This window comes from Rutidosis leptorrhynchoides, chromosome 4, assembly GCF_046630445.1.
Source record: "Rutidosis leptorrhynchoides isolate AG116_Rl617_1_P2 chromosome 4, CSIRO_AGI_Rlap_v1, whole genome shotgun sequence".
Taxonomy (NCBI): Eukaryota; Viridiplantae; Streptophyta; class Magnoliopsida; order Asterales; family Asteraceae; genus Rutidosis; species Rutidosis leptorrhynchoides.
In genome coordinates this window covers 597,927,914-597,940,350 of record NC_092336.1, presented here as the reverse complement: position 1 = coordinate 597,940,350, position 12,437 = coordinate 597,927,914, and the positions used below count along the sequence as shown (strand labels likewise).

General features: G+C 34.7%; 1 protein-coding gene across 1 annotated transcript; it reads right to left on the bottom strand.

The window, feature by feature from the left end:
- Nucleotides 1-154: 154 nt before the first annotated feature.
- On the bottom strand, nucleotides 155-10,709 carry LOC139903918 (casein kinase 1-like protein 2). The gene is made up of 14 exons (XM_071885841.1): nucleotides 10,462-10,709; nucleotides 10,299-10,339; nucleotides 8,384-8,453; nucleotides 7,860-8,008; nucleotides 7,671-7,766; nucleotides 7,515-7,585; nucleotides 6,762-6,823; nucleotides 6,625-6,688; nucleotides 6,160-6,244; nucleotides 5,748-5,874; nucleotides 4,106-4,188; nucleotides 3,919-3,982; nucleotides 2,556-2,689; nucleotides 155-764 (listed from the first exon to the last, which is right to left on the bottom strand). Exons 1-14 carry the CDS (start codon nucleotides 10,535-10,537, stop codon nucleotides 489-491), a joined length of 1,398 nt encoding a protein of 465 aa, XP_071741942.1. The 5' UTR covers nucleotides 10,538-10,709; the 3' UTR covers nucleotides 155-488.
- Between the last annotated feature and the right edge of the window lie 1,728 nt (nucleotides 10,710-12,437).

Below are 12,437 nucleotides of genomic sequence, written 5' to 3'. Positions count from 1 at the left end.
ATATATCTTCATATTGTTTAATTTATTAACCAGACAAAATCGTTATATGGGGAAGTGATAATCATAGAACCGTTATCGCCTGACAATTTTATGATCGATCAAGTTGCTATTTTATGAGGTTCAATTTGCACCAAGAAGGCAAGAACACACGAAGAACCACAAACAACACTTGTCCCATGACAAATCAATAAAAATCATACAATGGTTGAAAACCATATTACAAGGTAAATATCCACAACATAGCATCTTTTCAGTATCCACAAAACCACAGGTATCGAAAAACATATTTGGGGCTTTAAGAACGAAAATGGGCTGAAAAGGTTTGTAAATGATATCCGAGACTTATATCCAAGACCTCTTTTGTTATTGCATGGGCTGTAACAACACATTTTGTATCCAAAGTGCTTTGCTTTTGAAAATCAAATTTACATGGTGCAGGAGCCATGGGTGATGAGCAAATGAAGCAAACCTGTTTCGATCGATCCTGTTTAGAAATGCAGACCCTCGATACCCTTGAGAGTTGATTCAAAGTTCTTTATGTTAGTGGGGGACGCATTTTTACTAGTACGTTTCTGATCTGAGGATACAACGGGTGAGCTCCTTTGACCAGTACTTGTGACCCGGCGAAAGGCACTAGGACTTGCATCTGTGGTGCGCCTGTTTGAAGAATCGGGGTCACCACCTGTTAGCATTGGATCACGGCTGCTAGAGACAACAGGCCGTCTTGAAGATCCACTTGATTGCAAAATATGAGAACTAGACAACTGCATGTAAACAAATTAAAAATCGAAGGATAGTACTTACTGTAGTACTAAGTGCACTATTAATATATGTATGTATGTATGTATGTATATATATATATATATATATATATATATATATATATATATATATATATATATATATATGATTAAATCTATATATAGGGTCATAATCAGGAGGGAAGCACTTTTTTGGGGAAGGGGAAGAAATTTTTTTTTTTTTTTTTTTTCGTTTTTTGAAAAAACTTTGTTCACGAACATTATAGATTAGATGAAAATATGAACATTTAAAAAAGACACTTTGTGATGAATGTCACTATTTTGGCGGGAAAACGCTCGAAGAAAAAAATAAAAACACATTGAATGTTTTGCTGCTGAGTTTATTTGCATCGTTTTGTTTTCATCTTGTGTGAAGTGTTTTTTTCGAATTTAGCCCGATTTAGAGTTTAGGGTTTTGGGTTGAGGGTTTACGGAGTAAACCCAAAACCCAAAACCCGAACCCCGTAAACCCGAAACCGTTCGTGTTAAAATATTTTTATCTAAACCCTAATTTCTAAACCCTAAACCCTAATTTCTAAACCCTAATAGCTAAACCCTAATTTTTAACCCCCTAATTTCTAAACCCTTAAAAAAAACATTCAATGCATTGAATGTTTTCATTTTTTTTCTTCGAGCGTTTTACCGCCAAAATAATAACATTCATCACAAAGTGTCTTTTTTAAATGTTCATATTTTCATGTGATCTTGATGCCTGAAAAAAAAATCGAAAAAAAATTACTTCCCCCCACTTCCCCCAAAAAAGTGCTTCCCTTTTGATTAAATCTAGATATTATATTTATAATTATATAATACAGTATAATATATATATATATATATGTATATATATATATATATATATATGTATATATATATATATATGTATATATATATATATAGTGGTAGGATCAAGAGGGAAGTAACCATTCGGGGGAAGCGGAGGGAAGCAAAAACTTTTTTTTTTCGTTTTTTGAAAAAACTTTGTTCACGAACATTATAGATGAGATGAAAATATGAACATTTAGTAGAGACACTTTGTGATAAATGTTTTTATTTTGGCGGAAAAACGCTCGAAGAAGTAATATATAACAATTATCGTGTTTTTCGAGCGTATTTTGAGGTTTTAGCTATTGGGGTTTAGATATTGGGGTTTAGATATTAGGGTTTATAGGGTTTAGATATTAGGGTTTAGAAATTTAGGGTTTAGAAATTTAGATTTAGGGTTTAGATTTAGGATTTAGATTGAGTTTTTAACACGAACGGTTTAGAGTTTAGGGTTTAGGGTTTAGGGTTTGGTGTTTTGGGTTTATTCCATAAACCCAAAACACCAAACCCTAAACCCTAAACCCTAAACTCTAAATCGGGCTAAATTTTACTTCATAAAACATGAAAAAAAAATGTTCATATTCTTCACGAACAATATTATCTTGAATGTTATTTTTGTCGATCGTTTTCCCGCCTAAATAATAACATTCATCACGAAGTGTCTCTTCTAAATGTTCATATTTTCGTGTGATCTTGATGCCGGAAAAAAAAAAATTCAAAAAAAACGAAAAAAAAAAAAAATTTGCTTCCCCCGCTTCCCCCCGATTGGTTACCTTCCCATTGATCCTGCCCTTATATATATATATATATATATATATATATATATATATATATATATATATTATATTATATACTGTATTATATAATTATAAATATAATATCTAATTCTAATCTAAGAATAACGATGGTGCATACATTATGTATGATACATACCTCTCGACTCATGGACGGATCACTGGATGCGGGGTTTTTGTGTTTAGAAAGTGTCCCGGAATTGAACGGCATCGCATTCCTAGGGCGGGATGGATTTGCAGAGGACCAACCAGAAGGCCTGGCATCTTCACCACCTGGAGAATCACATTATTTGAACTCAGTATAACTAAACCCAGCTCCATGGCATTAATTCATCAAAAAAAGCGCCCAAAACACACACAAAACACAATGTGACATATAGGAAGCAAGTTACAGAATAGTCTTTTTATCCCGGATACAATACCCAATGTAAACACCATAATATAATATCTAATTATAAACCAAAGTTAAATTCACAATCTATCATATTCAGATTTTTCCAAATAACTAATTTGATCTTGATAGAAACACTTACAACCCTAATAATTGATCACATAATTTTGAACATCATAATTGATCATCTATTTACTGGTTTCTCTAATGAGCTATTAAGAAATCATCAAGGATTACATTTTTCAATTTCTCTAAAATCATATCTTGTCTCATATGAGAATTTCGGCACGGATCAAAAACTAAATGCACATGTCCTTTTTGATTATTGTTCATAGATTATGCATACTACGGAATGAGTGATAATTGGAAGTAAAATATTTGTATTATTTGTACTTATTAGGGTTGTAAGTACAAATCTTTTACATTCAATTGTCACTCATTACGTAATACCCAAAATCAATATAAATGATAATTAAAAAGGATAGAAGCATTTAGTTTTTGATCCACGCCGAAAAACTCATGTCAGACAAGATATGATTTCGAATAAAATGGAAAAAATGTAATCCTTGACGATCTTTTTAATGCTCATAGAAAAACTAGTAAGTAGATGATTGGAAACTTTAGTTCTTTTATTGCTAATTTTTTAAAATCTCATTTTGGTTCATGGAAAATTGCATTGTCAATGTAAGATCAGTTTTTTCGTATAACAAGTTGATTCATTCTTTTCATTCAGTTGATGTTATTTAATTAATCTTAAATTGCACGACTATAATTTTTTGATTATAATAGGTGCTGGTTTTTGCTTGGTTCAAATTCCATGTGCTATAATGTTGGAGTCAACTTAGTGAAACTTTGTGAGAATTTAAATTAGTGAGAATTTGATCAGGTAAATATGATAGGTTTAGAATTTAAACTGGGTATATATGATAATATGATGTTTAATTGGGTCAAATTGATATTATGGTCTTTATATTGGGTATGTATGAAATTTACACAATGGATCTCACTTTCTTAACTTATTACTGAAAAAAACATAACAAATAAAAGAAGTAACAACTTAAGGACTATTACAAAGTTATAAAAACATGATCAACATTGGGTGATAACTTGCCTGATAGCCTATTCAGATTGGCAGCCACAGGAGGAACACCAGAACTTGTACCAGCACCAGCACCCTGACAGAAAACATTACATTATTCAAAAATACCATGCTTCCAAATAGTAAAGGTCTTACTTTATTTATTTATTATTTAGTTTATGAATGGCTGCATAATGGTCTTATTAGTAGAGAAACTTACAAGACCGCGCGATGGAGGATTTGCAAGCTGTGATTGCTGATACTTGAGAATAGTCCAATCAAATATGTAGTCAAACTGAAAACCTGAACCAATCAATAATTGCAGATATACCATAAATTGTATAAGTGATCATATATTTCCTCCATGCCAAATGAAAGAATTTCATATTTGAATTGTCCCCCAATAAATGTAAAACTATAAGAAACATAATTAGAGGGTTAGAAAGAATAAACTGAACATGATTTCGAGAACTATTTTCAATATGATTCAGAATAAATACATAAACCTACATGTTTTGATAGCATTTACATTCTACCCAAATTGGACATGTTTACAAAAAAAAGTTAAACCCCCTCTAGTTTAAACACTTGTTTTTTTCCTAATAGAAACCGATACAGATTAGTGATAACACCTGGCAATTGGGTCGGGTCAGGTTTGGGTCGGGTCGAAATGATTTGGGTCCAAACGGGTCGGGTCTGAACAAGGTCAAAAATTTTAAGCGTGTCAAACGGGTCGGGTCGGAAGTGGATTGGGTCGGGTCGAGGCCCATTCTTTTCCGGGTTGGGTTGGGTCAGACCCATTTTCTTTAGACCCGGCGCTTTTTTGGGGGGTTTTCGGGGCGCGTTTTTGGGGGGCGTTTTCGGGGGGCGTTTTCGGGGGGCGTTTTTCGGGTGGCATTTCGAGGCGGCTTTTCGAGGGGCGTTTTCGAAGGGCGTTTTCGGGGGCGTTTTCGGGGGGCACTTTTCAGGGGCGTTTTTTGGGGGGCACTTTTTCCGTGGGGCGTTTTTTCGGGGGCATTTTTCGGGTGGCGTTTTTCAACTGGGGCACTTTTTCCGGGGGCACTTTTTTGGGAGCACTTTTTTCAAGGGGCACTTTTCTGGAGGCGTTTTTTCGGGGGATACTTTTTTGGGGGGACACTTTTCCGGGCGTGTTTTTTTCGGGGGGGCGCTTTATGGGGGGCCACTTTTTTGGAGGCACCTTTTTGGGGGCGTTTTTTTGGGGGGCACTTTTTCGTGGGGCGTGGGGGGGCGTTTTTCGGGGTCGTTTTTTCGAGGGGCGCTTTTTGGGGGGGGCACTTTTTCGGGGAACGTTTCGGCGCGCGTTTTAGGGGCCGTTTTCGGGGGCGTTTTTGGGGGGCGTTTTCGGGTAGGAAAAAACGCGTCGAATAATCGCGTCGACAAATCGCGTTAAAAACGCGCGTTGAAAAATCGTGTCGAAAACGCGCGCCGAAAACGTGCGGCGAAAATTCAAGTCGAAAAAACGCGTCGAAAAATCACGTCGATAAAGCGGGCATCGAAAACGTAGGACCCATTGGGACCCGAACATAGGACCCATTGGACCCGTCACATTTTCCTTGTGATATAAATGGTTCATTTTTGGAACCATTAGAATTTTTATCCTTTATAAATCAAGACCCTATTGGACCCTAAAATTAAGACCCAATAGACCCATTTTTAAGGTTGTGGGTTTGATTTGCCAGGCATAATAACATCAACTTTGTTCCAGAAGCTTGCTCTATCAATCTTTTTTGGAAGCTATTTCTAAATTTAATTTCAATAAGTGAACGCTCTTGCTAAACTGTTTGCTGATAGATGGAATATTAGATGAAGAAAGTTAACAATAAGTAGGGTAGTAACTGCACCTTCACGAATGAAAAGATCACGGAAGATCCTTTTCAGATATGCATAATCCGGCTTATCGTCAAATCTTAATGAACGGCAATAATGGAAATACGATGCAAACTCTGTAGGGTAGCCCCGGCATAAAGACTGGAAAATTACACAAACACACATTAACAAATCTATGTCCCAAAATCAATTTGGCAACAACAAATGTCGGGTAATACTAGAGATGGAAACATGGATGGGTCACATAACGGGTCATGTATCAAGAAAGAGAAACCAGACAGTTGGGTTGACGGAAAACATTTTTGGGCAACTTCCAAACCAGTAGAAGTGCTTCCTTTTCAGCTTATTTTCTTCAACCACTTGACCCGTTTGAGATAAAACAAACCCATGATCAATCTCATAGGTAAACGGAATAGAATGCCTTACCTCAATAGAGGTAGAAACTTTCTTCTCACTGATTTTTTCATACTTCTGTTTCTTGTTCCCTGCTTTCAGTCCCTGCCAGGGAAGACTGCAATGTACAAACCATGCAGTCAAAACTAACCATATATAATACATCTAATGGCTATAAGTAACAACATACATTAAGTTCACTTTTAATTTGATCAACACACTATGGGTATCAACACTATGACCACAGTTATTTTAGATAATTTGACCAAAAAACATATACTATGCGGACAGAATAATATACGTTTTACCAGTTAACAAAATTAAAATCATTTTTTAACAGTTTTCTAAAAAAAAAAAAAAAAAAAAAAAAAAAAAATCTATGAAGGTTTTGGATGGTTAATGACAAGATTGAAGATGAAGTAAGAATGAGTTGCTATATGTTGCTATTTGGCCAAACAAAAAAAAGAAAATAATACAGACTTCGTGACAAGTATTTACCTTCCTCGTAAGAAGTACATGAGAACATATCCAAGCGATTCCAAGTCATCTCTTCTGCTTTGCTCTAAGAAACAAAAGTACCGATGATAAGAACGATAATGTTATTCATATGCTTATAAAATTTTGAGTATGCTTACCAATTCCAAGGTGAGTGTTCATGCTAGCATATCTAGCTGTCCCCGTTAAGTTCTTGTTTTCTCTGCACTTAATATGACATGATAAGCAAAAATATTGATGATATCTAGTGCTCATAACAAACAAATGGCAATCACTAGAGGTGATTAAGTGAGCGGGTATGGTAAATGATCAGCAAGTTAATATACATGATTGATGCCTCGAATTTATTACAGAAAATATCAAAACGTGTGTATATATAAAGCGGTTTTGGGAAGTTTATGCCCCAAAGGTGGGCTTTCAATTTGTTCCTTTCATAGCTAAATTTTATATTTGATCCATTTGAGTAAGATATATAAACTCTAGTAGAACATAATTGCCCCATTGGAAAGTGTTTAAATCTAACATGATTCTATCATTACTTTTATACTTAATAGTCTATTTATCCTATTGTTTAATGTCTAAATAAATGAATGATTGCCCTAACTTGGTAAAATATTATTTCATTATAATTCTTAATTTATTGTTTGCTCCATTTTACTAAAACATCAATGATGAATATGCACTCGTGTGTATTCGTTGGAAATTAACTAAATTGTGAATCATTCGTGTGTATTTAAGCACATTTCGGTACAAGTTTCAACCCGCCCATTCATTATTTGCCAGGTTAATAAACTTCACATATTTAAACAAATAAGATTAAGATACAACATTATAACCCAAGCCAGTCTACTGTTAAAAGGGTCCATTTGCTAATGCCATAACTTCCACTTTACCTATAAGGAATGTGCTGATGAGTTGAAGAGTCCCTGTATTTCTTGGCTAGCCCAAAGTCAATAGCGTAGACCTGTGATTTGTTACATATAATTAATGGCAAATGTACAAAGAAAGGAATATTCTATAAAAGAAGAAAATACATTAAGCAGTGAGACCTGATTAGCACGCCTCCCTAAACCCATAAGAAAGTTGTCTGGCTTAATATCCCGATGTAAAAATGATTTACAGTGAATAAATTCAACACGGTTGATCTGCAATAAATTAAATACAAACACAATAACACATTGTATAAGAATATATATAGTTGTATGTAAAAGATGTATGTGCCATGAAGAAAACCATACCATCTGATCTGCAAGCATGAGAACAGTTTTCAAAGATAACTTCCTACTACAGAAATTAAACAAATCTTCCAGGCTCGGTCCCAATAAATCCATCACAAGAACATTGTAGTCTCCTTCAACGCCATACCATCTTACATTTGGTATTCCAGCTAATAAACATGGCAGACACAGGAGGCAGTAAGAACAACCAATACGTTATCAACAGGGTAACTGGTCAGCATGGATTTGTGTCAAAACAAGTTGTTTTTGTACAAACGGGGTGAATTAATTGCAGGATCAGAAAATTATTTTTGTCGATCCGGTAAAACTTGTAAATGTGCTATATATGATAACAAAAACTATTTATTGGGCTATAGGTATTAGAAATACATATTAGGTAACTTTAACTCATTAGACTTGTCACTTTTAGCTATTTCTGCTAGGAGCAAACCAAAACCTAACTTGTCACATTCATAACTGCATGAGTAAATATCGCCACCTCCAGGATTTTTAAAAAGAAAACGATATATTGAAGTGTTGCTTACTTCCTCCTTGTAGTATCTTGTACAGTTTTGATTCATATAACAACTGTGGATGTTTTGTTTTGATATTTTCCTGAAGATAGAAGAACGAAGAAAGTTGTGAGGTTAGAGAGAATTTAAAAACCTCAACAAGTTTGTAATAAAGCAAGCCCATAAATGATCCATCATATAATTACTTTAAGGCTTAAGCATCACCACAAATAGTTCACGTGGCACAATAACACATATCCGACTAATAGTCTCACAATTACTATACAACCACATCATATAAGTATTCGATTATCTTGCATAAATATGATTTCCATGGGTTATAAGTGAGGACAATTTATTCAATGGCCAAAACAGAAATTGCTTCCTGTTATTAAGCAATCTGCTATATTTCCCTTCTCTGCAACTCTTTACGATACTAAATTAATTACTTTGCTTCTTTACACTTTACAGAAGTTTATTTTAATGATTCCAATTCCTAGCATAAGAATTTTATAATGCTGCTGCCGTTAATTATTCTGTTATTACTATATAACTTTCAGATATCATCAGAATGTGCAGCTATGACAGATATCAGAAGAAATAACAAACTAATATGGTAAAAAACTAATAAGAACATATCAAATACATGAGATACCAAGCTACCCATACAGATATACTACACCTAATATATGTATACGTAGTTAGTAAATTTTGTTAAGAGCGCGATATCAAAGGTTGAAGATATACTCTACTCAAGTATCCACTATTCCACTTAGAGAAACACTAGGTGCCTTGGGTAGTTAGCTCCGGTCAATGATCTTTAGCTCGACTACAGAGACTGCTAATAGTTTGTAACCCTCATACGACCAGATATTGATTAATGTCCCTGATACAAAATTAAAGCTTTTCGGGATGTTTCATTTAACAGACAAAAGGTAGTTAGTAGCTAAATAAATCTATAGAACCTTCTAGTTCTTTTCTCTTCAAGTATTCCCACATTGCAATAGAAAAGTTCCGAACAGAGCTACTATATCTTTTACCAATGACATCTATTACAAATCACAATAAAGATTTTAATTTATTGCATTGCAAAAACAGCTGAAAACACTGACAGATCATAAGATGAGAAAGAAGGTTAAAACGGCGCTTCACATATTCCTAGTTTTCTACAAGTATTCAATAATCATTACTAAAAACTGAAATCATATCTACCCTCTACATTTCAGAATTCAGATACTCCAAAGAGCTGTTTCAAAAATAGTCATTTGAACACATTTCATCTTACCACTGAAAACTCCAATCCGTGTAATAGTATAAACCCAACAATCCCATCATTGTTGGATGTATTTATTCGTGAAAAACACTTAACAATAAACCTGATATCATGTTTCACAAGTTTTCTGCTTAATATGTTGTCAATCGTGACCAAGTATAGAAAACCTTTGAACCAACTATGTACAATGTAGAACGTACCTATCCTCATAACTACAACTTTTTTTGTTGACTATAGATCCCAACAGTTATGCACGTCTAAATAAGGATATGACTTGCAAGTTTCAAAATCACGTAATCAGCTGATTAACATTAGTCGGCCCAACCCAGAATCCAGCGACAGAAACAGTCGGGGAAACAGCACTTTGGCGATTCTCATAAGCAATATGTCCATCCGACCCTTTATACATATATATGACTATATCTTAATCACCAGTTCAACGTCACTCTTTGCTAAATGCTCAAACACTTACTACTACCTGTGTTTGTCTATATCTTATCACTATCACTTTACATACATTCAAACAGCCCTAAAAGTAGAGTTCTTGTAAACTGATCCTAAGCCCTAAAAGTAGAGTTCTTGTAAACTGATCCGAATTATAATATTAATTAATCAAATACGAGTATATCACAATTTAGTTTACAAAACATAACAAGATGCAATTTTTTTACTCACCAGTTTAATAGCAACTTCTTCATTCGACTGAATATTAGTACCTGCAAAACAGCCAAAATCACAACAACCATCAGATACAAACTCATTAAATCTATTAACACCATGATCATAACTAATAATTACAATGAGATAATATATCATTGACTCTAATTAATATACAAACCTAAGTAGATCTCTCCAAAAGAGCCACTGCCGATCTTACGCCCTAATCGAAACTTATTAGCCACACGAGGCTCCATTAGGTTTCACGAAATTATAAACCCTAATTCACAAAACCAACGAGAATGTAAACAATAGTACGGAATCCGATTATCGCCTCATTAGAGAACCAGTAAATCGAGACGAACCGGAAGTCCACGTCATCCACCACCGACCGCCATGAACAGTGAGCTTAAAATATTAGGTCAAGTAAAAAAAAAACATATATTTAACAGATTGAATAGATCAAATGGAAGGAATTTGATTGGGCAAAAGTAATTTATGTGATGAAAATAAGGTTAATTTGCGTATAATTGTAATGAAGGTTTTATTTTATTAGGTTGGAATAATAATGTGATTTGGGGAAAAAGAGAAGTAAAGAGGAGGCATCGTAAACTTGGACCTCCACATAAACACACGCTAAACACACACACTTAAACGTACATATAAAAATATAAATACGTATACGGTATACGGTATATGGTATACGGACACTCACTTTCACGTTTTTTATGAGGGAAATTGTTCAAAATACACTTTTTTTAAGGCTTCAAACAAAATACATTTTTTAAAAAAAAATTGTCTTTTTACACCATTCGGTAGACGGATTTTCGTCTACCACATTTATATGTCGTCTACTACCATTTTTACAAAGTAGTCGACGGTGAGATAAAGGTGGTAGACGAATTCCCGTCTACTGGCAGGGTTAGTAGACAGCGAGAACAAAGCAGTAGACAGACATTTACAAAGTAGTCGACCGTCTACTGCCTTGTTGTTGCTGTCTACTGCCTTGTTCTTGCTGTCTACTGCCTTGTTAGTGTCTTCCGTCTACCACCTTTATCTGTCGTCTACTACCATTTTTACAAAGTAGTCGACGGTGAGATAAAGGTGGTAGACGAATTCCCGTCTACTGGCAGGGTTAGTAGACAGCGAGAACAAAGCAGTAGACAGACATTTACAAAGTAGTCGACTGTCTACTGCCTTGTTGTTACTGTCTACTGCCTTGTTGTTGCTGTCTACTGCCTTGTTAGTGTCTGTCTACAGCAACAACAAGGCAGTAGACAGCAACAACAAGGCAGTAGACGGTCGACTACTTTGTAAATGTCTGTCTACTGCTTTGTTCTCGCTGTCTACCAACCCTGCCAGTAGACGGAAATTCGTCTACCACCTTTATCTCACCATCGACTACTTTGTAAAAATGGTAGTAGACGACAGATAAAGGTGGTAGACGGAAATCCGTCTACCGAATGGTGTAAAAAGACAATTTTTTTTAAAAAAATTTATTTTGTTTGAAGCCTTAAAAAAAAGTGTATTTTGAACAATTACCCTTTTTATGATTAAATCGAAGTTAGGGCTTTTGACCCAACCCCTGTTGGAGTGTTGGGTCACACAATGTTTATAACTTCAAGTTTGGGTGTGGATCTCCCCCTATATAGCTAAAACCAAGAAATAAATAAATAAATACTGGTATAAATGTTTTTTTTTTCCAGCAAAAAAATAGAAAAAACGTTATTAACCAATAGAAGGATCATTAGGAAAGAAACCTCCTAGAAATACTGGTAAAAATGTTACCCTTAGTCCCTCGCACCATTTCATTGTTGTGATAATGTGTAGTTGTATAAGGAAAATTGTGTGATAATGTGTAAGTTATACGAGAGAAATTTTGTGTTGATGTGGATAATATTGTGAGAAAATTTTTATTGTTAATGAAATGTTTTGGGAGTGATGTGAAAATATTTGTATAACGAAAAAAAAGTATGATCAGCAGTTGCAGTTGAGTGATATGAGGTAAAATAATAACAAATAATTTAATTAAAAATAAATAAAATATGATTGGTGAAAAGAATGTTATAAGTTCCACGGTGAGACATTACACACCCTCGAACTTTTCAACCCGCAACACCCTATAGGGACCGTTGTGAGTGTTGCAGCTTGCCAACT

What these genes read in the sequence shown, in the direction of transcription:
- LOC139903918 (XM_071885841.1), bottom strand. Translation starts at nt 10,537, where the DNA reads ATGGAGCCTCGTGTGGCTAATAAGTTTCGATTAGGGCGTAAGATCGGC. An exon ending in CAAGATACTACAAGGAGGAA is followed by an intron (nt 8,009 to 8,383) that starts GTAAGCAACACT and finishes CATGTTTATTAG; the next exon opens with CTGGAATACCAAATGTAAGA. An exon ending in AAGTTTCTACCTCTATTGAG is followed by an intron (nt 5,875 to 6,159) that starts GTAAGGCATTCT and finishes GTAATTTTCCAG; the next exon opens with TCTTTATGCCGGGGCTACCC.